At 42.0% G+C, this 24,187-nt stretch overlaps 1 protein-coding gene across 1 annotated transcript in view; it reads right to left on the reverse strand.

The window, feature by feature from the left end:
• Positions 1-21,847, reverse strand: part of LOC126337063 (general transcription factor 3C polypeptide 1) — a 333,645-nt gene extending 311,798 nt beyond the window's left edge. The window contains exons 1-3 of the mRNA XM_050001392.1: positions 21,773-21,847; positions 21,496-21,570; positions 11,871-11,990 (exon numbers count right to left, since the gene is read on the reverse strand). Of these exons, the coding sequence (XP_049857349.1) occupies positions 11,871-11,943 (73 nt within the window). The 5' untranslated portion in view covers positions 11,944-11,990; positions 21,496-21,570; positions 21,773-21,847. The remainder of the gene's footprint in view (positions 1-11,870; positions 11,991-21,495; positions 21,571-21,772) is intronic.
• Positions 21,848-24,187: the final 2,340 nt, after the last annotated feature.

Here is a 24,187-nt window from a genome sequence, read left to right on the forward strand (position 1 = left end):
TCTTCTTCAATAGCTCCCAGGAAAGAGGGAGCAAGCTGTGTTTCACATTAGTGATGCTTTCTAAAACCATGCTGCTTTGTAGACATAAGCTTCTCAGTCTCAAGAAAGTTTATTATATTCAAGCTGAGAATATGTTCAAGGATTCTCCAGCTTATTACTATGTCATCAATATGGGAGTCTGTCCGATGGTCGTATGAAAGTAGGTTTGTATGAATCTCCTGTGTGAATGATATCTTGAATGAGAAATTTAAAACTTTGTCTTTTGTTTTGTTACCTTCAACTGCTACACCAGACTGGTCAATAAGAGATTGAATGGAAGCCTTAGATCCGCTTAGCGATTTTACATACAACCAGAATTTTCTCGGGTTTGCTGTCAGGTCTTTTGGTAAGGTGTGATGGTGCTGTATGCTTTGTGAACAGACCTTTTCACAGACGCACAAATCTCTACTAACCTTTAGTTTTGAACCGAGAGTTCAACAGCCTCTGCTTCCTCAACATCCACTGAATTTGGATATTAAACCATGATGGATCTTTCCCATCCTTTATCCATTTACTTGGCACATAACTCTCCAGACCATGATTTACAATCTGCTTAAACTCTGCCCACAATTCCTCTACATCCATCTTACTGGAACTAAGTGATGCCATTTCACGGCTTAAGTGAGATGTTAATAACTGATTATCTGCTCTATCTAGCAGATACACTCTCCTAGCCTTCTTGATTGATTTTCATAATCATAGTTTCTATAATGACATCAGGATCACTAATCCCCATTTCTATACTGACATTGTCGATAAGGTGCAGGCTATCTGTAGCTACAAGGTCTAAGATATTTCCACTGCATGTGGGCTGCTGAAGTAGCTGCTCAAGATAATTTTCAGAAAGTGTGTTCAAAAATATCTCACATGACTGTCTGTCTGTTCTCCCCGCAATGAATCCATAGACATCCTAGTCTATACTCTGCAGGTTAAAGTTGCCTCCAAAGAGTTTTGCATGATCTGGGTACTGAGACACTACTGAGCCTAGACTTTCTTTGAATGACCCTACAGCTGCCACAGCGGAATGGGTGGCTGGTAAAAACATCGAACAATTAATTTGGTTTCATCTACACCTGTTATACATGATCAGCTAACTTCATAGTTGCACTCAAGTTCGACCTGAAGAGAGAGAATATTTTTGTCAACTGCAATGAACAATCCCTCTCCTATAGCCTCTAATCTGTCTTCCCGATACACCTTTGATGACTCACTAAATATCTTGCAGCTCTTGGTCCCAAGAATAATTTGTGTGCGCGAACTTCCCTGGCAGGCAGTATATTCGGGAACTTCATAATGAATACTTCAACAGTTTACTGATAAAATTGTGACGGTTGAAGTGTCTTTATTTTAAATGCCATTTGACTTCCCTTGCTGCATATTGATAAGTGAGTGTTCAGCAGAACACCTTAAGGTACTGTCTAGCCTAAAGAACCGTCATGTGCACTCCACAAATACTCTGCTACCTGAGTAGCTGCTTCCTTGCTTAGTGCACCCCTGACCTATCAAGCAAAATCCTACAAATCCCCACACGATAACACAGGCCTAGAAATCTGTGACCAAGACCATCACAGAGTTGATGTAGCCTTTGGTTGAGACCTTCGTCTGGGCTCCAAACCAAAACACCCTCATCAACTGTGAGAACGATGCTACAAATTGTGGTCTCTCCTATCACCTGCGCATGACGTCAGCAGTCTTCACCAACTCCGCCAGCATGCAGTGAGGATTACCTCAGAACTCACGCAACATGAATCACTGGTGCTGCCACGAGCCACAACCTGCAGACAACTTCACCCTGCACGCTTGATAGCCACAGGCAAGGCTGCCTCCACATCTCAGATGAGGCCCCAGGCAGACATATAGAGTGCACATTGGCTTTTTTTCCAGGCCTGAATGCTGCCTGCCTAAGGGTATCCATAACATGCCTAACATTGTAACATTGCAGCTCCCAATAACTAGTAAATCCCCCCCTCTCCGTGTATCTGCTGAAGGAGGTGCCACCAGTCCTCTTACAGGATGAATGGGTGAGGCCCTCCACATCGAGCAATACGAACTCATTACCGCCTTCAACTCATCCTGTAAGGGCAGACTCACCATGTTGGGTGAACTAGGAGGCACCTAAGAAACACAGCCCCTGGGCAAAACAAGTGACACCTGAGGTGTCCCATGTGACGAGCCAGATTCTCCACCACTGCTACAGGCTTGAGGCAGCAACCTGAAGGTGACTGACCACTGCAACTAGCTCCTCCTGCGTCCACACACAGTATGCAAAACATCCTAGCCAGCCTAGCATGATTAACTGAAGAAGTGAACTATAAAAGCAGACAATCCTAGATATGCAGCTTGCTACCTTCCTAATGTGTCACCATTTGATGCTGATGTGTTAATGAGCTGCATAGCTGGTTGTTCAGTGAGTAATTATTGCGCTATGGAGTGAATGAATTTACACTTACAAGAATGTGAGATTAAACCTCTTCAACAAAGAAACACACATGAAATTTAATAAATATGCTACAAAGAAATCACAGAAGAAAGATAAACACTTGAATTACCGCTCTGTAGACACATACCAGCTCAGAGCTGGAGCCAGTTTGACGGACTTATAAACAAACAGATGGTTGGTTTCAAGTCAAAACAAAAGAGCAACTAGTGTGCTACAGACTGAATAAATTTACAATTATAAAAACACGAGATTAAATCTCTTAAACAGAGAAACATGGATGAAATTTAATAAATATACTTTGTGGAAAACACACAAAAAGATAAACATTTAACTTTTTGATCTGTAGTTATATTTTAGCCAAGAGCTGGAGCCTGACAGCCATCCAGACCAATGTGCAGACACCACCAGAAACCCTCAAAGGGACTACCAGTTGCAACAAAAGACATAGAACCCACCAGGGGTCAGTGAGTGAGCACAAGCTGTGAAGTAAATGGAAATAAGGGATTACAACTCCAGAAGGTAAAACATGGAACAGCGATCCAAACAAGAGGCAAATAGGCCGAAACCAGTCATGTCACTGGGTCACCATCCCTCACCAACAACAACAATGTGACATCCGCAAACAAGATGTCTGACTCAGGTTGAGAAAAGGGAATTTGCATATCTGGGGGGGGGGGGAGGGGGAGAGGTAGAGAGGGGGAGAGGGGGAGAGGGGGAGAGGGGGAGAGGTGGAGAGGGGGAGAGGTGGAGAGAGGGAGAGGTGGAGAGGTGGAGAGGGGGAGAGGTGGAGAGAGGGAGAGGTGGAGAGAGGGAGAGGTGGAGAGAGGGAGAGGTGGAGAGAGGGAGAGGTGGAGAGAGGGAGAGGGAAGAAAAGGAAAGGAATGTGTTGGTTGCTAACTAGATACGTCATTCACTATTGTGGAGTCGTGGAAGATAGAGAAGGTACAAATATAGTAGACACACTACAAATAAAAGAGATGATTCCAGTAACACACAGAAGGATGCTCCATGGACAGATGCTTTAAGTGGGGTCATGATGCACAAATAATCACAATAGCAGGGAATACAGGAAAAGGGGAAGGAAGACTGCCATCATCAGAGACATATTACAACATGTCAAAAATAGTATACCGAAAGGCAATTTCTAATTATGATCTGGATGATAGGCAAGGAGGATCAACGCAATTTGATCTCTCTAAGTTGTTGTTTCCTTCATCAACACTCTCACAACATTTTATGGCATATAATAAACAGATAGAACTTACAACAATACAAAATGAAGACTGAAACTGCAATAAAAGGGAAGGCTGAGACTGTGTAATGGCAAAATTGGGCAGACATGGGAGACACCCAAAAAAATCACTGATATCTAAATTCATACATACAGGGTGTTTCAAAATGAACATAACGGTTTTAAGGCATTGTAGCATTTATTACGTTCTACTTACAATTGTAAATAATACACCAAATGAAAGAGCAACTCAAACAGTTTTGTTTGTGTACCTGTGCACAATGGGAAGAGTATCGAATGACCAAGAGTGACTGAAAAATGAGTTGAATGAGTGTGAGTCTTTCACACTTAGCCCCAAGAATTACACCCACGGAAAGTTTATGGGCCTTTCTTTTTCGATGAATCAACTATAACTGATGTTTCTTATCTTGATGTGCTACAGCTATAGCCCATGCCTCAATGGGAAGAAGATGAACAACACATCATTATTTGGGAGCAAGATGGTGTGCTGCCTCACTTGCTCAACTCAGTACACGACTGGTTAAACAACGTTGTATCCGACTGGTGGATTGGGCGCAAGGGTCCGGTTGACACAGCATTTTATGCATGACCTCCATGTTCACACATGATCTGACGTGATCATGTGTATGTGCCTCCAATACCAGCCGTTCTATCTGACTTTAGAAACAGTGTTATTGCAACAGTTACTCCTGACACATTCATCAAGGTTTTGGAACAACTCGCCTATTGACTCGAGGTGTGATTGGTGTTCACACTGAATAATTGTAAGAAAAACTGTTTGTGCTTCTCTTTCATTTGGTGTATTATCTGTAATTGTAAGGTGAATGTAATATGTGCTACAAAGTTGTTCCACATCTCCTAAAACATTGGACTGACTTCAAGCAAAATTGGTAACCATATCACTTACTGCCTGGAAATAATTGCTGTGTGGGTAAGAACTACCTACCTTGAGAATGAGAGCGCTTACTAACTTGCAACAAACTTTTGACATAATTTCAAACATTTGTGACACTTTTTCTCACTGACAACTCCCACCTAGTGGTGAAAGAAAAAAGGTTTATCACAGTACTTGCTCTTCAGCTAGAATTATCTCCCACCCTTCCCTCTTTTACAAAAGAGAATGATCCTCAATACCTCGTGTGTCCTGTAAATCAATGTCTTCTTATAGTCAAGCTGTGGTATGTCACCGGTTTTTTGCCGATAGTCATCACTAGTCACAAACATGGTGAGTTCAGGTGTGGAGCGAGCTTTCTGTGTGTTGGAGTTCGACAAAAACAAGTGTGCCACAGCTGTTCAATGGATGTTTAGAACCAAGTACAGTACGAAGCCACCAACAAGGAAAGCCTTTTACCACCGGCACAACAAATTCATTATCATGGGTTGCCTGTGCTTACCAATGAGAAGCAGACATCTCGGTGTCAGTGAAATGAATGTGGAGTGTGTATGAGAGACATTCATAAAGAGTCCAAGGAAATCAGTGCATCGTGCATCCCGTGTACTCAAAATGGCTCCAATGACAGTGTGGAAAGTCCTGCGACAGAAGATGTCTATGAAAACATTCAAATTGGAGTACCTGAACACAGAGCTGCCGCATCGATGGATTGGCCGTCCTACAAAAGGGGACAGCTGTTTCATGAAATGGCCTCCCCTATCACCAGATCTCAGTCCGTATGACTTTTTTTCTATGGGGACACATTAAAGATCTGGTGTATGTACTGTCTCTACACGTGATGTAGCAGAGCTCCGGGAGAGACTACGGGAAGCGACTACCACACTCGATCATGTCATGCTCAGACGAGTACGGCAATCAGAGTTTCACTTCAAAATGCAATATGTATGACATCCGTACAATGTTCAGTTCTTGTGAAATACATAATTGAAAGTGTTCCTGGACTTCATGTACACTCTGTATTTTCAACTGATAACTAAATTTTATTCTGGAATATGTTGTTGTTGTTGTTGTTGTTGTTGTTGTTGTTGTGGTCTTCAGCCCTGAGACTGGTTTCATGCTACTCTATCCTTTGCAAGCTTCTTCATGTCCCAGTACCTACTGCAACCTACATCCTTCTGAATCTGCTTAATGTATTCATCTCATGGTCTCCCTCTACGATTTTTACCTTCCACGCTGCCGTCCAATACTAAACTGGTAATCCCTTGATGCCTCAGAACATGTCCTACCAATCGATCCTTTCTTCTAGTCAAGTTGTGCCACAAACTTCTCTTCTCCCCAACCCTATTCAATACTTCATCATTAGTTATGTGATCTACCCATCTAATCTTCAGCATTCTTTTGTAGCACCACATTTCGAAAGCTTCTATTCTCTTCCTGTACAAACTATTTATCATCCATGTTTCACTTCCATACATGACTACACTCCATACAAATACTTTCAGAAACGACTTCCTGGCACTTAAACCTATTTTCGATGTTAACAAATTTCTCTTCTTCAGAAATGCTTTCCTTGCCATTGCCAGTCTACATTTTATATCCTCTCTACTTTGACCATCATCAGTTATTTTGCTCCCCATATAGCAAAACTCCTTTACTAATTTAAGTGTCTACTCCAAATTTTTCTTTTGTTTCCTTCACTGCTTGCTCAATATAGAGACTCAATAACATCGGGGAGAGGCTACAACCCTGTCTCACTCCCTTCCCAGCCACTGCTTCCCTTTTGTGCCCCTCGACTCTTATTACTGCCATCTGGTTTCTGTACAAATTGTAAATAGCCTTTGCTCCCTGTATTTTACCCCTGCCACCTTCAGAATTTGAAAGAGAGTATTCCAGTCAACATTGAAAAAAGCTTTCTCTAAGTCTACAAATGCTAGAAATGTAGGTTTGCCCTTCCTTAATCTAGATTCTAAGATAAGTAGTAGGGTCAGTATTGCCTCACGTGTCCGATATTTCTACGGAATCCTAACTGATCTTCCCCAAGGTCAGCTTCTACTAGTTTTTCCATTCGTCTGTAAAGAATTCGCGTTAGTAGTTTGCAACCGTGACTTATTAAACTGATAGTTCAGTAATTTTCACGTCTGTCAACACCTGCTTTCTTTGGGATTGGAATTATTATATTCTTCTTGAAGTCTGAGGGTATTTCGCCTGTCTCATACATCTTGCTCATCAGATGGTACGGTTTTGTCAGGACTGGCTCTCCCAAGGCTGTCAGTAGTTCTAATGGAATGTTGTCTACTCCTGGAGCTTTGTTTTGACTCAGGTCTTTCAGTGTTCTGTCAAATTCTTCACTCAGTATCATGTCTCTTATTTCATCTTCATCTACGTCCTCTTCCGTTTCCACAATATTGTCTTCAAGTACATTGCCCTTGTATAGACCCTCTACATACTCCTTCCACCTTTCTGCTTTCCCTTCTTTGCTTAGAACTGGGTTTCCATCTGAGCTCTTGATATTCATACAAGTGGTTCTCTTTTCTCCAAAGGTCTCTTTAATTTTCCTGTAGGCAGTATCTATCTTACCCCTAGTGAGATAAGCCTCTACATCCTTACATTTGTCCTCTAGCCATCCCTGCTTAGCCATTTTGCACTTCCTGTCGATCTCATTTTTGAGAAGTTTGTATTCCTTTTTGCCTCCTTCATTAACTGCATTTTTATATTTTCTCTTTTCATGAATTAAATTCAATATTTCTTCTGTTACCCAAGGATTTCTACTAGCCCTCGTCTTTTTACCTACTTGATCCTCTGCTGCCTTCACTACTTCATCCCTCAAAGCTACCCATTCTTCTTCTACTGTATTTCTTTCCCTCATTCCTGTCAATTGTTCCCTTATGCTCTCCCTGAAACTCTGTACAACCTCTGGTTCTTTCAGTTTATAAAGGTCCCATCTCCTTAAATTCCCACCTTTTTGCAGTTTCTTCAGTTTTAATCTACAGTTCATAACCAATAGATTGTGGTCAAAGTACACATCTGCCCCTGGAAATGTCTTACAATTTAAAACCTCGTTCCTAAATCTCTGTCTTACCATTATATAATCATACTGAAACCTGTCAGTATCTCCAGGTTTATTCCGTGTACACAATCTTCTTTTATGATTCTTGAAGCAAGTGTTAGCTATGATTAAGTTATCCTCTGTGCAAAATTCTGCCACATGGCTTCCTCTTTCATTTCTCACCCCCCAATCCATAATCACCTACTATGTTTCCTTCTATCCCTTTTCCTACTCTTGATTCCAGTCACCCATGACTATTACATTTTCGTCTCCCTTCGCTATCTGAATAATTTCTTTTATCCCATCATACATTTCATCGATTTCTTCATCATCTGCAGAGCTAGTTGGCATATGAACTTGTACTACTGTAGTAGGCATGGGCTTCATGTCTATCGTGGCCACAATAATGCATTCACTATGCTGTATGTAGTAGCTTACCTGCATTCCTATTTCCCTATTCATTATTAAACCTACTCCTGCATTACCCCTATTTGATTTTGTGTTTATAACCCTGTAGTTACCCGACCAGAAGTCTTGTTCCTCCTGCCACCGCACTTCACTAATTCCCATTATATCTAACTTTAACCTATCCATTTCTCTCTTTAAATTTTCTAACATACCTGCCCGATTAAGGGATCTGACATTCCACGCTCCGATCCGTAGAACACCAGTGTTCTCTCTCCTGATAACGACATCCTCTTGAGTAGTCCTCGCCCAGAGATCCGAATGGGGGACTATTTTACCTCCGGAATGTTTTACCGAAGAGGACGCCATCATCATTTAACCATACAGTAAAGCTGCATGCCCTCGGGAAAAATTACAGCTGTAGTTTCCCCTTGCTTTCAGCTGTTCGCAGTACCAGCACAGCAAGGTCGGTTTGGCTAGTGTTACAAGGCCAGATCAGTCAATCATCCAGACTGTTGCCCCTGCAACTACTGAAAAGGCTGCTGCCCCTCTTCAGGAATCACACGTTTGTCTGGCCTCTCAACAGATACCCCTCCGTTGTGGTTGCACCTACGGTACGGCCATCTGTATTGCTGAGGCACACAAGCCTCCCCACCAGCGGCAAGGTCCATGGTTCATGGGGGGGAGGGGGGGCTGGAATATACGGTGTTCATTTTAATTGAAGACACTGAAATATCTCAAAAACTACACATCAGATGAAAAAAAGTTATAATCCCAATTTGTTGCTCTCAGAGAGGGACATCCAATGATAACACACTCAACCCCCCCCCCCCCTCCCCACTCCACCCCGTTGGTGCATGGTGGGGGTAACTTTGAAATCTTCCTTGGGAACCCTCATTTTTATTGCAAATTATGATTCTATGGCCAGATCTACATAAGTTTTGTCTGAAGCATTTTCTTTGTTTCTTCATGGATGGCACTGTAATCAGAGGAGCAGTAATGGGTACACAACCGTAATTTACGATGTGCTACTTAATGGCCCTTGAAAATCCAATGGTAAGTGGCACCCTACATCCATGCTGCAAGGGTAGAACAGGCCAGTATTTCGTAACTTCTGATTGGGAACACCATGCACAACATTGTGTTCCTCTGACAGGTCGAACTGGGGACTACTCAATACACCACTGTGGCTGTGGCTCGAGGCGAATGCTAATCTACTTTTCCAATTAGAGTAGGTGTTCAAACGTAGTGCAGCCAATACACATAGTAATTTGCTTTTGAAATGATAATACACAGGACAGAAGCGTATCTGCAGGAATGTCAGCACAGGCATTTATGATACAGTTGAACATGTCTTCATGGCCTGTTGACACTTGCTGGTAGCCATTATCTTTTAAATATTCCCACAGAAATAAATCCGATGATGTCAAATACGGTGAACTAGTGGGCCAATTAATTGAGCCACCTCTTTTGATCCACAAACCAGTGTAAACATGGTCTAATACTCCCTTTGCTCCAATTGTGTAATGCAATGGGGAACTGTCATGCTGAAACCACATACGTTATAGCATGTGCGGGACAACATCCTGCAGTAGTATTGGCAGCTCCTGTTCCAAAACCATTCAATATTTGCATCCATTTAACATTACATCAATAAAATATGGACCAATGAGTTTGTACCCCATGATGCAACACCATACATTAACCGAACAAGGATGCTGATGGTCAACTTTCCATGACCCGTGGGTATTGTTTACACTCTAGCAATTCATGTTGTGCTGGTTAACACTACTATGTTTTGTGAATGTAGACTCATCAGGAAATAATACCTTAGCGAAGAATATGGGGGTCATTTGCATTTGTTAACATACCTATTATGGAAATCAGCACCATCAAGTTCTTGATGCAATGACACATGATATGGATCATATTTTTGACAATGCAGTATTGTAACAATATTACCTAAAGACATACCAGAAGGGTGATGTAATTGTTGGATGCTTATTTGAGGGTTGTGGTGCACTACCGCTAGTACAGCTATTTCATTAGCTTCTCCCTATAACACATTTGCTTTGTTTCCTTTGGTCTGTGTGTACGCTGCCATCAGACATGAAGGCATTCACAAAGTAGTAAAAAAATGAATGAGAATGTGCTTTCTCTGGAAAACACTAAGTATGCAAGGTAAAAGGAATCTCAATGCTTTTCCTACATTCTCTGTTAATCAGGATAATTTCACTTTTCCAGCCACTTGCACATCTGTTCTCCAAATGATAGGTAGATGTGCAGGCAATACACACTGCACAAATATTGTAACGTTTACTGCTGTCTGTTCCAAATCTTCATGATACGTGAGTTCTGATCGCCTATTATGACACATTGTAGTTCGCACATAGACACGGCGGTACGTTACGTAGTCCCCTGTTCGATATGTCATAGGAATACAATGTTGCAAATGCGGTTTCTGATTGAAAGCTATGAAATGTTGGCCTGTCCTAACCTTGCAGCATGGAGGTGGGGTCCCTCATGCCACTGGATATTCAAGAACCATCAAGTAGCATGTCATAAATAATGATTATGTAACTCTTTCTATTCCTCCAATTACAGTGCCATCTGTAGCAAAACGAAGAAAATGCTTCAGACAAAACATGTGTAGACTTTGCTGCAGAATCGTAATCTGCAATAAAAAATGGGGGTTACCATTGAAGATTTCAAAGTTGCCCCCCCCCCCACCAACCCTGCATGGGTGGGGTGGTGGTCGAGTGTGGTATTGTTGATGTGTCCCCCTCCGACACAAACAAATTGGAATTATAACTGTTTTTGATATGATGTGTAGTTTTTGGGATATTTCAATGTCTTCAGTTAAAATGTATACAACAGTTGCTGAAAATTGAAGCCATGAATAAAATACTCTTCTTCTACATTTAGCCTCTTAATTCGTAATCTAACTTCCATAGCATCACGTAATTTCATTCAGCTACGTTCCACTACCTGTATTTTGTTTTGTTTGAAACTCATCTTATAATCTCATTTCAAGGCATTATCCATTTCATCCAACTGATCTTCCAGGTACATTGCCATCCCTGGCAAAATTATAATGTCATCAGCAAACCTCAAAGTTTTATTTCTTCTCCCTGGACTTTAATTCTCATTCCAAATTACTCCTAGGTTTTCTTTACTGCTCATTCAATGTACAAAATGAATAAAATTGGGGACAGGCTGTAACTCTGTCTCAATACGTCTCCAGCCCCTGCCTCTCTTTCATGCCTTCAAAACTTACGACTGCAGTCTGCTTTGTGCACAAGTTGTAAATGCCCACAGAATTTTATATTTGGTGCCTTCAAAATTCCAAAGAATTTACTCCATCAACAATATCACTCCATGACATAGCAACTTTACATCTCATCCAGAGATTGTTTAGAAACCATACTGAATTGTTCAATCAGGAAAATGGGCACTTATTTGAATGTTTCACTGAAATGAACATTACACTACCTGAACACCCATCTGAATAGTGACAATTATGTACAGCATGTTTCATTTACTCCTAAAATTTTGGATTACTTCCTAATTAAAATTTACAGACATATGATTATATGATTTATGCACAGTTGATTTAAATACATCAGATAAATGGGAAAAATCCCACGCAACACAAACATAATGTTTCTGTAAACACCATCTTTTTCTTTTATCTGATAATACAGATAATATAGTATTACTTTACATCGGCACCTATTTTGTAATTACATCTGGATATTTATATTTGAATGAGCTTACAGGTGAAAAAATAACATACCGTCAAGTGTAATGCCATCTAGTCCTTCAAGACAGATTTCGTCGATTAAGCACGTTACTAAATCATCTCCCATTTTGGCACTACTTCAAAATACCTCAATCACAGGTGTACCATTGTATCCTAAAATATATATATGAACAAATATTATTAAAACTCAAGATTTCTTTATGATACATAATTAAAGACACAATTTTTCTCAAGGTCACCACACATTCTTTAAGACAAAAATATTTGCACCTGGAAGACATGTTCAAACTTAAAGAGTGGGCTTCAGACTGGGAGGCATTCCAAAACTGAAATTCTAACTGAAATTATAATCATGTCATATCATAAAAATATTTTCCCTTATCACTAATTTAACTTCACTTGGAAGTAGTCGTCTAGGTGTAAGTGATATATACCTTAAAAGCCGAATTCCACAACTAATTATAGGAAAACGGTAATAGCTTGAAGAACTTTGTTGGTTTGTGTATTAAATACGGTCAGTACTTTGTTACAGCAATTCTGAAAGCTCTAAACAAAATCCAGAATGTTATACACTGTGTGATCAAAAGTATCTGAACACTTGGCTGGAAATGACTTACAAGTTCGTGGTGCCCTCCATTGGTAATGCTGGAATTCAATAGGGTGTTAGCCCACCCTTAGCCTTGATGACAGCTTCCACTCTTGCAGGCATACAGTCAATGAGATGCTGGAAGGTTTCTTGAGGAATGGCAGCACTGAGGAGAGGTATCTATGTCCATCGGTTAGGACTGGCACAAAGTCGGTGTCCCAAAACATCCCAGAGGTGTTCTACAGGACTCAGGTTAGGACTCTGTGCAGACCAGTCCATTAGAGACGTGATACTGTCGTGTAGCCACTCCACCACAGGCTGTGCATTATGAACAGGTGCTCGATCGTGTTGAGAAATGCAATCACCATTCCCGAATTTCACTTCAACAGTGGGATGCAAGAAGGCGTTCAAAACATCAATATCGGCCTGTGCTGTGATAGTGCAATGCAAAACAACAAGGGGTGTTAGACCACTCCACGAAAAACACGACCACACCAAAACACCACTGCCTCCAAATTTTACTGTTAGCACTACACACGTTGGCAGATGACGTTTACTGGGCAATCACCGTACCCACACCCTGCCATCAGATCGCGACATTGTGCACCGTAATTCATCACTCCCCACAATGTTTTTCGACTGTTCAATCATCCAATGTTTATGCTCCTTACACCAAGCGAGGCATAATTTTGCATTTATTGACATGATATTTGACTTATGAGCAGCAGCTCGACCATGAAATCCAAGTCTTCTGACCTCCCGTCTGTCACAGTACTTGCAGTGGATCCTGATGCAGTTTGGAATACCTGTGTGATGGTCTGGATAGATGTCTGCCTATTACACATTAGGACCCTGTTTAACTGTCGGTAGTCTCTGTCAGTCAACAGATGAGGACGGCCTGTATGCTTTTGTGCTGTATGTGTCCATTCACATTTTCAGTTCACTATCACGCTGGAAACAGTGGAAGTGTCTGGATACTTTTGATCACATAGTGTATGTAGCATTGCGCTCTTTAAGCATTTCATGATAATAACAGTGAGGAGGGTAGTCTTTGATACAAGGATGATGATGGAAATGGCAATCTAGCCACTGTAGTGTGAAGTAGTGGGCTTTCTAAATGATAAGGGAGACAGAAGAAATTATACATTACCCTAGGCATTAAGTTGGTATATCCACACCTCAGCTAACATTACACTCTTGGTATATCCACACCTCAGCTAACATTACACTCTTGTATCAGTTCCAGTTGTCCTCAAAAGAAAGACTCTTATTATGGATTTGCTAATAACAATTATTATTGTGAACACAAGAAGAAAATAAAATTTGGGTACAAAAGTCTTAAACTGAGGATACATCATGTAAGGACAACATGCAAGAACCAAATACACCCTTATAGTATGTCACTATGCCACACAGACTACATTTCTAGAATGATCATTTGGTGTTCTTCCCAGAACATGGAGAACTGTTCCACCAGGAGATTTCTCAAATGCAAAAGCATTATCACGGCATATTGAATACCACAATGTTGTCTGATTACTGCTAGTCCTTAAGAAGAAATTCCCCTGAGGCAGAGTTTTTTGCTGCTATATTTCAAAGTCTTGTTGTGATAGCATCCCATATTGCCAGATACATATAATAAATAGGTTGCCACAGGCATTTACATAAAATATTACTACACGAAAACTGAGGTGGGTACAGAATTCTAAAATTAGATCTGACTTCAGTGGCAATTAAAATGGACTTATAGTATCGGAATGTAATCTGTTACAAATTACGAGTACAAACTTCTTAGACACAGTCTCATTCTTCCACAACTACTGCAATGTGAACACACATCCCAGATATAGCGAGACACACAAAATAATTTACAGCAAGATAAGATTATAAAAAGTAATACTACCAACAATCACAAAATATATATTTACATATCTAAGTGCCTATAGAGAGGCAATCTGACCCAACCATCCTATCCTCTTAAAGCATATTTACTTATTCTGTGTGTATGAGTTTTTTAAGTTATTTTTTTCATAGTATTATAATGACAAATACTATACCATGAGATGATCTCTGGATGAATTTGTGAATGAATGAATAGATAAATTATATGCTAATACCAATAGTAAATATTAATTTCAGAGAAGAGGGGAGTAAGAATGGTAAATACTCTACAAAAATGCGGACTACATACAGAATGGTCAAAAACAGTCTGAAAAGCTTGCAGGTGTGTTCTGGGGGGGGGGGGGGGGGGGGGTGTCTTGGTAAAAACACAATTGTCAAGAAAAAATCTGATACCTTGCACTGTTTTCAAGTTGATTGGAGCTGAAGTTAGTCATCAGGTCATTGTGTGTGCAAAGTCAAACACTTGCACACACTAAAATACAGTAATGCACAGACATCCTGGATCCAAGAGTTACCATTTGTTCAAAATGTGGCTTTTTCGGAATTGATGAATTTGAGCTAGGTGAGCAAAACTAGGCTTGTTCAATTTGACAAAACGAAATGTAGTACAAGTTTGGTGACGTTGTCTGTGACAGGCTGCTTAAATTTGCATATGCAACTAAACTGATCACTAATTCCAATGTTAAATAACTTGGAAATTTTTCCTTAACAATAATTTTTCATCTAGAGTCCCAGTCTAAACCCTTACAAGCTTTTCAGACTGTTTCTGACTACCCCACTTAACTTGTTTGTTATAAGGCTATTGTGAAAACAGATTAACTATATGTGCTCATGAGATGACTGAGCCAGAAACTACAATGAGGATGGAATGATATCAAAATAGTAAGAGAAAGAGCTGTCCTTGAGTTATAAGATATAGATAACACAGTAATAAAGGTAACAAATCAAAATTTATAAATTATGATATGAATATAACTACGGTGAAGGAGGAACACACCTGAAACAATTACAAGATACCACAATGTAAGACTTTCAACAAAAAAGAAAATGTATCTCTTGGAGCAATAAAATGGAGACAGCTGGAATAAATTTATTTTCGAAACTGCAAATAATATCTATGAAAGATAAATGTTTGCCTAGAAAATTATGGGGCATTTGAAAATAATTACAAAAACAAGAAATACAGTGAGAAGCAAAGCACAATGATTACATGGCTACAATAAATACTGAACAAGAAAGACTGAAGTAAAATCACCCAGAAAGACAAACCTAGGGAACTGAAATGAACATGTTTTGGCATGCTAGAAATGACATGGTTGGAGAACGTTTACAAAAAATTAAAATATATTAACATGTAGTTATTTATTTATCCATTCACTCACCAGGGTTCATTTATCATGATACTGGATTTGTCACGATAATACAATGAAAATAAATAGTTCAAAAAATGTACATACATACAGAATAAGTACGCTTTGGGACAACAGGACAGGTGGTCACTGGTGGTCTTGGTGAATTAATCATCCTGGAATCTCCATAAAGGGTTGGTTGGTTGGTTTGTGGGATTGAAGGGACTAGGCTACTAGGCCCATCGGTCCCTTTTTCCACGAACTTTAAACACCCACAAAGAATAAGAACAAACAATGGCGATGACAAGAGACGACACAGGACAAGAAAGACACTCACAGAGACCAGAAAAAAGGAATTAAAATCACACCGAGTGTGACAGTGGTTGGCTGACCATAGAAACAAAAAAAGAAAAGCCAACCACCAAGAAACACACAAAAAACCCCAGTCTAAAATCATAGGCCAAAGGCTAGACTCAACACAAAAAAATGACAAACACTTAGATCAAGTGATAAAAACCTCCTGCATGAATAAAACTGAAAACTAAATTTGCCATCACAACGTCATTTGATATAAGTGCAGGAAGCGTATCAGGCAGCGCAAACGTCTGCCTGAGCGGAGTCAAAACCGGGCAGTCCAACAAGATGTGAACCACCGTCAAAGCTGACCTGCAGCAACATAAAGGTGGGTCCTCGCGGTGCAATAAATAGCTGTGTGTCAGTGAGGCGTGGCCAATGCATAGCTGGCACAGGACAACAGAGTCCTTGCGAGAGACCTGCAAGGAGGAGCGCCACACACTGGTAGCCTCCTTGATGGTCCAAAGTTTGTTGGGTGAAGGATGGGTGTGCCATTCTTCACTCCAGGTGCTAAGTACCTTCTGCCGCAAAACTGACCTGCGGTCACTCTCCGAAAGGCCAATCTGCAAGGCTGGTGCACCGACAGCCTGTATGGCCAGCATGTCAACACTTTCATTTCCCGGAATGCCAGCATGGCCCGGGGTCCACACAAAGACCACAGCGTGGCCACAACGGTCAAGAATATGGAGGGACACCTGTATAGCCATCACCAGACGAGAGCGAGGGAAACACTGGTAGATAGCTCGTGAACCGCTCAGGGAGTCACTATGGATAACGAAGGTCTCACCTGAGCAGGAGCGGATGTACTCTAGGGCGTGAGAGATGGCGACCAGCTCGGCAGTGAAAACACAGCAGCCAGCCAGCAATGAGTGTTGTTCATAATGATCCCCTATAGTAAGAGCATAAGCGACATGACCAGCAACCATCGAACCGTCATTATAGACAAAGTCAGAGCCTTGAAACAAGGCAAGGATTGAACTAAATCGGCAGTGAAGAGCCTCAGGACGGACTGAGTCCTTCGGGCCCTGTGCCAAATCGAGCCAAAGGCATGGCGGGGCACACACCACGGGGGTATATGCAGAGCGGCCCGTAAAAGAGGTGAAAGAGGGAAAACCTCAAGCAAAGAGAGAAGAGCTCTGATACGAACCACAATTGTACACCCTGACCGGGGCCACCGTTCCGGAAGATGGATGACCGACTGAGGAAACAGGAGATGATAATTGGGATGCCCGGGCAAGCTACAAACGAGTGTAGCATAAGTGGCCAATAATCATTTGCGCCGGAACCGCAATGGAGGGACACCAGCCTCCACAAATATGCTGTTGACAGGGCTTGTCCAGAAAGCTCCAGTGATGAGTCGGATCCCGCTGTGAAGTATGGGTTCCAGTAACTGCAATGCGGAAGGGGATGCTGAACTGTAAGCCAGGCTCCCATAATCTAGACGGGACTGAATTAACGCCTGGTACAGCGTAGAAGGGTAGATTGATCAGCACCCCAGCTGGTGTGACGCAAGCAACGGAGAGCGTTAAGATCCCGCCAGCACGTCTGTTTAAGCTGCCGAATATGAGGGAGCCAAGTTAACCGGGTACCAAAAATCAATCCCAAAAAACGATGCGTCTCCACCACAGCAAGAGGTTCGCCATCAAGATAAAGCTGTGGCTCAGAGCGAACAGTGCGTCACCGGCAGAAATGCATAATGGGTCTGTAGCTGTCCACCTTCAGTGGGTTCTTGCCAGGTCTCAACACGGGGATTATGATGCTTTCCTGCCATTACGACGGGAACTCACCCTCAACCCAGATACGGTTGAAAAGGTCTAGGAGGCGTCGCTGGCAGTCCAACGAGAGATGTTCGAGCGTCTGACAGTGGGTGTGATCTGGCCCCGGAGCCGTATCAGGGCAAGCGGCTAGGGCACTTTGGAATTCCCATTCACTGAATGAAGCATTGTACGATTCAGGGTGGCGCATGTGAAATGAAAGGCTCCGATGTTCCAACCACTCTTTCAGGGTTGAAGAGAAATTCGGGAATGGCGATTGCATTTTTCAACACAATCGAGCACCTGTTCGTAATTGCATGGCCTGTGGTGGAGTGGCTACTAGACAATAATGTGTCTGTAATGGACTGGCCTGCACAGAGTCCTAACCTGAATCCTGTAGAACACCTTCGGGATGTTTTGGAATGCCGATTTTGTGCCAGGCCTCACTGATGGACATCAATACCTCTCGTCATTGATGCCATTCGCCAAGAAACCTTCCAGCACCTCATTGACAGTATGCCTGCGAGAGTGGAAGCTGTCATCAAGGCTAAGTGTGGGCCAACACCATTTAGAATTCCAGCATTACCAGTGGAGGGTGCCATAAACTTGTAAGTCATTTTCAGCCAGGTGCCCGGATACTTTTGTTCAAAGTGTAATTGCAGATGACAATGTAAAACCAGCTTCTTCTCTGTGCAGAGATATCAAATTTTTTGATTTGGACTTTGGATGATAATCTGTCACATAGAGAAGATTGTCTGCTCTGACAATTTTAATACTAATCTTGTGTTCTGCAAAACATTAATTTGAAGTCCTGTTTATGATGCTGAAGAATATATAAGTTATATATTTAAGTCTGAATGTTCGTTTATTTGGTGACTTTAGTTGGAGAACAGGCTTTCCTACAGTTCCACTTGGAACTGCCAGGTGAAGAAGAATGATTACCACAGCATTCTGAAATTGAGTGGTGGGTCTGGTTCACTATTTCAAATGGTGCCCCAAATTATTTAACGAAACTGCGAGGATTTAGAACACAGTGCATGCCCTTGTATGTACTAGATAGTACATGCGTCAACCAAGCAACTGTGACATCACAAGGTGGATTGTGAACTTGCATGCTTCTCTCCAAAGTAGACCATGCAGGCTCAACAATATTGAGATTTGGTGACAGTGGTGGTCATGGGAAATGTGAAAATTCATTTTTGTGCTCACAAAACCAGTCCTGGATGATGAGAGTTGTGGGAACAGGGGCCCTGTAATCTTGGGAAACAGTGTCACCATTGGCGAACAAACATTATACCATAGGATGGACCTGATCAATCAAAATTGCACTTATGCAACCTCATAGACTAAGCGTGGGGGCCATTGAACCTCCCCCCCCCCCCCCAAGAGCTCGTCCAGGTTTCATGGTTTCGGCACCACGTTTTCCTGTTATAGACATTCGCATCACTGACAGATAGTTTCGGAATTCCAGCTTGCCTGCAATTCCTTCCTAACGGAGCTTCCTTTTTGTTGTTTTGGTGTGACAGGGATTGCAAGTGTGACATTCAATTCTACAGTGACTTAGTGCCGTCCTTTTCAATGACCAAACCACCATTTGTCCCAATCACTTAAAACACATTTTGGTCCAAGTTGTGACTTAGCAGATGTCACTTTTCTATTTTCCTTGTGTTTGGTATAAATCTTTGATACAGTGCCTCTTGAAACACAGAACACTTCAGCTCCCTTGGTAATGGAAGCACCCACCATATCAGCACAAACAATCTGTCCACATTCGAATTCACTTAACTCACACATAATGTACTCACAACGCAGAACACTGTTCTGACCACAACTGGCAGATCCAACATATTGAAGACATGATGATGATGGTTTGTGGGGCACTCATCATTGTGGTCATCAGCGCCCGTACAAGATCCAAATCTTTCCATTTCTAGCCTCGGCACTCCAAATGATGATAAGATTATGAGGACAACACAAACACTCAGTCCCTGGGCACAGAAAATCCCCGCCCCGCCCAGGAACTGAACCTGGGACCCCGTGATCGAGTGATAGCAACGCTAGCCACTAACCATGAGTTGCGGATGTATTGAAGGCATTTCGCAGATGCTGTCAGATATCAAATATAACAACACAGCCGGAAGACTTGGCTAGCATCTGCATTGTGTTCAGCCATGCACTTGTCACAACTCTTCCATATTTTCGTCTATTTACAGAATCAATTTGACATTGTTGCTGGATACACTCTTTGCAATTTTAGAGATATCAGGGATACAATATAGAATCCATAAAATTATCTACAACCTGTGCAGAAAACAGGATGCAGTTATAAGAGACAGAGGATATGAAAAGGAGGCAGTAGTTGAGAGTATTGTAGACTCCCGGGTGATGTTCAAGTCGTGATGGAAACCAGGGAGACTTTAGGGAAGGGGATTAACGTGTAGGGAAAAGAAATTAAACCTATGAGGCTTGGCAATGGCACTGTAATTCTGCTGGATATCACAAAGGATTTACAGTAACTGTTGAATGGCTTGGATAGTGTCTTCAAAGGTGGTTATAAGACAATATTAACAGAAGTAAGATAGAACAAGTGAAATGTAGGTGTTCAAACAAACAGATGACAAAGGTTTTGAAAAGTGCTGCTAAAAAAGAATACTGAAGATTAGTTGGGTAAATTGAGTAACTAATGAAGAGATACTGAATGAAATTGGTGACTTAAGAAGTTCATGGCACTGCTCAACTAAATGAAGAAATCAGTTGATAGGACACATCCTACAGTAGTGGGAAATAGTGATTGTTTTTCTTTTAACAAAGCATGTGGGGTTAAAAAATGTAGATGAAGACCAAGGCTTGACCACAATAAGTAGGTTGTTATATTTAACATGCAGTAGTGACGCAGAGGTAACAAGGATTGCACAAGATGGACAGGTGTGGACGGCCACCTCGAACTCCACAGACTGAAGACCACAACAACAATAATGTAACAGACAATGTCAAAAAATTGTATTATGACAGTGTGGACTCATGTTCATAGTTGTGATGATTAAGTGATGATGTTTATGCCAGAAGTAGCCACTTTTAACTCTGGAGGTTGCATAAAGTTTCATTAGTACTTGGTAGGCATAGATTGAGGCATAAAACTGCTGATCAATAGACATGTGCCCCTGTCCTGGATTAAATCCTGAAGTTCTCTGTGGCGTCTAATGGATGGATGCTGTGTGCCAGAGTTGGCTGTAATTCAAATACAAATATTACGCTCTGTATTCCCGATGACGCGGAAAAAAATCCACTACTATGAAATATTCTTTGAATAGTGGGCATACGCTAAGGTCACAAAATGTTCCTCAAAACAGCCTACGCTCTATGAATCACTGTAAAGGGCTAGAGGTGTTCAAATGCCATTAATGTTACAGGGCGAAATGTTTCACAAAAGTTGATATCTTACACGCAGACATTGAAAAAAGGCAAGCTATGGCAATGGGTAACAGGTTCTCTAACTAAATTTTTACATAAAATTAAAACAAAAGTTACAGGTGATGACGGAACCGTTTCCAAAATATGTTAACCAATTCACATGTTGTATCATTACGAATGCTCACTATTAGAACCACTGTTGAATTTAAGACAGAATTACTTTCTACTGCTGCACACTGCATAACGATCAGTCAAATATGAAGAAATTTGGATGTACAAAAACAAATATAATGTTACATTACCTTGATATCCTTATAACAGGCAAAATATTTCAAATGGTTCCAAATGACTTTAAATACATCTACATTTTCATGGCACTATATAAAAAAAAAATAATAATCAAAGCAATTAAATTAAATTCTTCAGCACGTCAATAAAAATCGCAGTAAATATTAATTGCGACATTGATTTTTGATGAACATAATAGATAACTGGTCTCCTCAGCTTTTGAAATTCATATAAACTCAAACTTAATCAATGCAACATTTGTTACAAATATTCCAAATGAATAAATCGCACATTTTGAGGTTAGTGTTTTCAAAACAATACGGAGTGTTAGAAACCAAAGACTCTTTACTTCATAGACTCGTCAAGGATTTTCCATACAAAACCAAAGAATACTTCAGATCAAGAATCAAAGGCAGCTTAACTTAATGAACTGTAAATTTTAATTATCAGATTTTCTGTCGGAACATGCATTTTGTTAGTATTACCACAAGACAGGTAATTATATACTTACTTGCACTAGACGTCAAAGGGACGGAACGGAATGGCTAGCAATATCAGTGTCAAACGGTGCTGAGTTCACACCAGCTGACACGTTAACACAACATCACTTCAATAAGCCTTGCGTAAAGTTGTGAGATGTCATCTACGATACAAACTGTCAGAATAAGGAATCCGAATTAACTAACTAGTTTATTAACAACCAAAGAATAATTAGTCCCTAGTTTATACACTCCTGGAAATGGAAAAAAGAACACATTGACACCGGTATGTCAGACCCACCATACTTGCTCCGGACACTGCGAGAGGGCTGTACAAGCAATGATCACACGCACGGCACAGCGGACACGCCAGGAACCGCGGTGTTGGCCGTCGAATGGCGCTAGCTGCGCAACATTTGTGCACCGCCGCCGTCAGTGTCAGCCAGTTTGCCGTGGCATACGGAGCTCCATCGCAGTCTTTAACACTGGTAGCATGCCGCGACAGCGTGGACGTGAACCGTATGTGCAGTTGACGGACTTTGAGCGAGGGCGTATAGTGGGCATGCGGGAGGCCAGGTGGACATATCGCCGAATTGCTCAACACGTGGGGCGTGAGGTCTCCACAGTACATCGATGTTGTCGCCAGTGGTCGGCGGAAGGTGCACGTGCCCGTCGACCTGGAACCGGACCGCAGCGACGCACGGATGCACGCCAAGACCGTAGGATCCTACGCAGTGCCGTAGGGGACCGCACCGCCACTTCCCAGCAAATTAGGGACACTGTTGCTCCTGGGGTATCGGCGAGGACCATTCGCAACCGTCTCCATGAAGCTGGGCTACGGTCCCGCACACCGTTAGGCCGTCTTCCGCTCACGCCCCAACATAGTGCAGCCTGCCTCCAGTGGTGTCGCGACAGGCGTGAATGGAGGGACGAATGGAGACGTGTCGTCTTCAGCGATGAGAGTCGCTTCTGCCTTGGTGCCAATGATGGTCGTATGCGTGTTTGGCGCCGTGCAGGTGAGCGCCACAATCAGGACTGCATACGACCAAGGCACACAGGGCCAACACCCGGCATCATGGTGTGGGGAGCGATCTCCTACACTGGCCATACACCTCTGGTGATCGTCGAGGGGACACTGAATAGTGCACGGTACATCCAAACCGTCATCGAACCCATCGTTCTACCATTCCTAGACCGGCAAGGGAACTTGCTGTTCCAACAGGACAGTGCACGTCCGCATGTATCCCGTGCCACCCAACGTGCTCTAGAAGGTGTAAGTCAACTACCCTGGCCAGCAAGATCTCCGGATCTGTCCCCCATTGAGCATGTTTGGGACTGGATGAAGCGTCGTCTCACGTGGTCTGCACGTCCAGCACGAACGCTGGTCCAACTGAGGCGCCAGGTGGAAATGGCATGGCAAGCCGTTCCACAGGACTACATCCAGCATCTCTACGATCGTCTCCATGGGAGAATAGCAGCCTGCATTGCTGCGAAAGGTGGATATACACTGTACTAGTGCCGACATTGTGCATGCTCTGTTGCCTGTGTCTATGTGCCTGTGGTTCTGTCAGTGTGATCATGTGATGTATCTGACCCCAGGAATGTGTCAATAAAGTTTCCCCTTCCTGGGACAATGAATTCACGGTGTTCTTATTTCAATTTCCAGGAGTGTATGTTAATAGGAACGACAGGCCATGTCACGTTAAATGGTGCTGCGCTCACGCTAGCTTGAACGTTAACACAACATCACTTCACTAAGCCCAGCACAAGGTCATTGGATACCATCCACGACACAAACAGTCAGAATGCAGCGGAACTTCGCATAGCAAGCATAATTCGTTCCAGAATCTTACTCAGTGTGCGAAACGCTCGTTAAGCGAAACAATTAATCCTATATAAATTAACGGAAATTACGATATTGCGTTATATGCAGAAAAAGAACGTAAAGGTCTATCGTATTCATGCTATTTATTCAAAGAAAATCATGCATAAAGTATTATGTACTTTATTATTCACGATACATAACTAATTCTTCTTTACTAGGAAACTATCTGTAGTCATTTGTTTCTGCCGACGCTTTAGCACTTGGCGAAAATGCGACTCAGCATTATCGTTAATTAAATTTGTAGTGCGCTTAGCCACTGCTCTATTGGGATGATGATTTCCAGAGTACGATACAACCGAATCCAGTGCTTTCAGCATTTCTCTTAATGCGCCAGAAGATTGC

This window comes from Schistocerca gregaria, chromosome 2, assembly GCF_023897955.1.
Source record: "Schistocerca gregaria isolate iqSchGreg1 chromosome 2, iqSchGreg1.2, whole genome shotgun sequence".
In the NCBI taxonomy this organism is placed as follows: domain Eukaryota; kingdom Metazoa; phylum Arthropoda; class Insecta; order Orthoptera; family Acrididae; genus Schistocerca; species Schistocerca gregaria.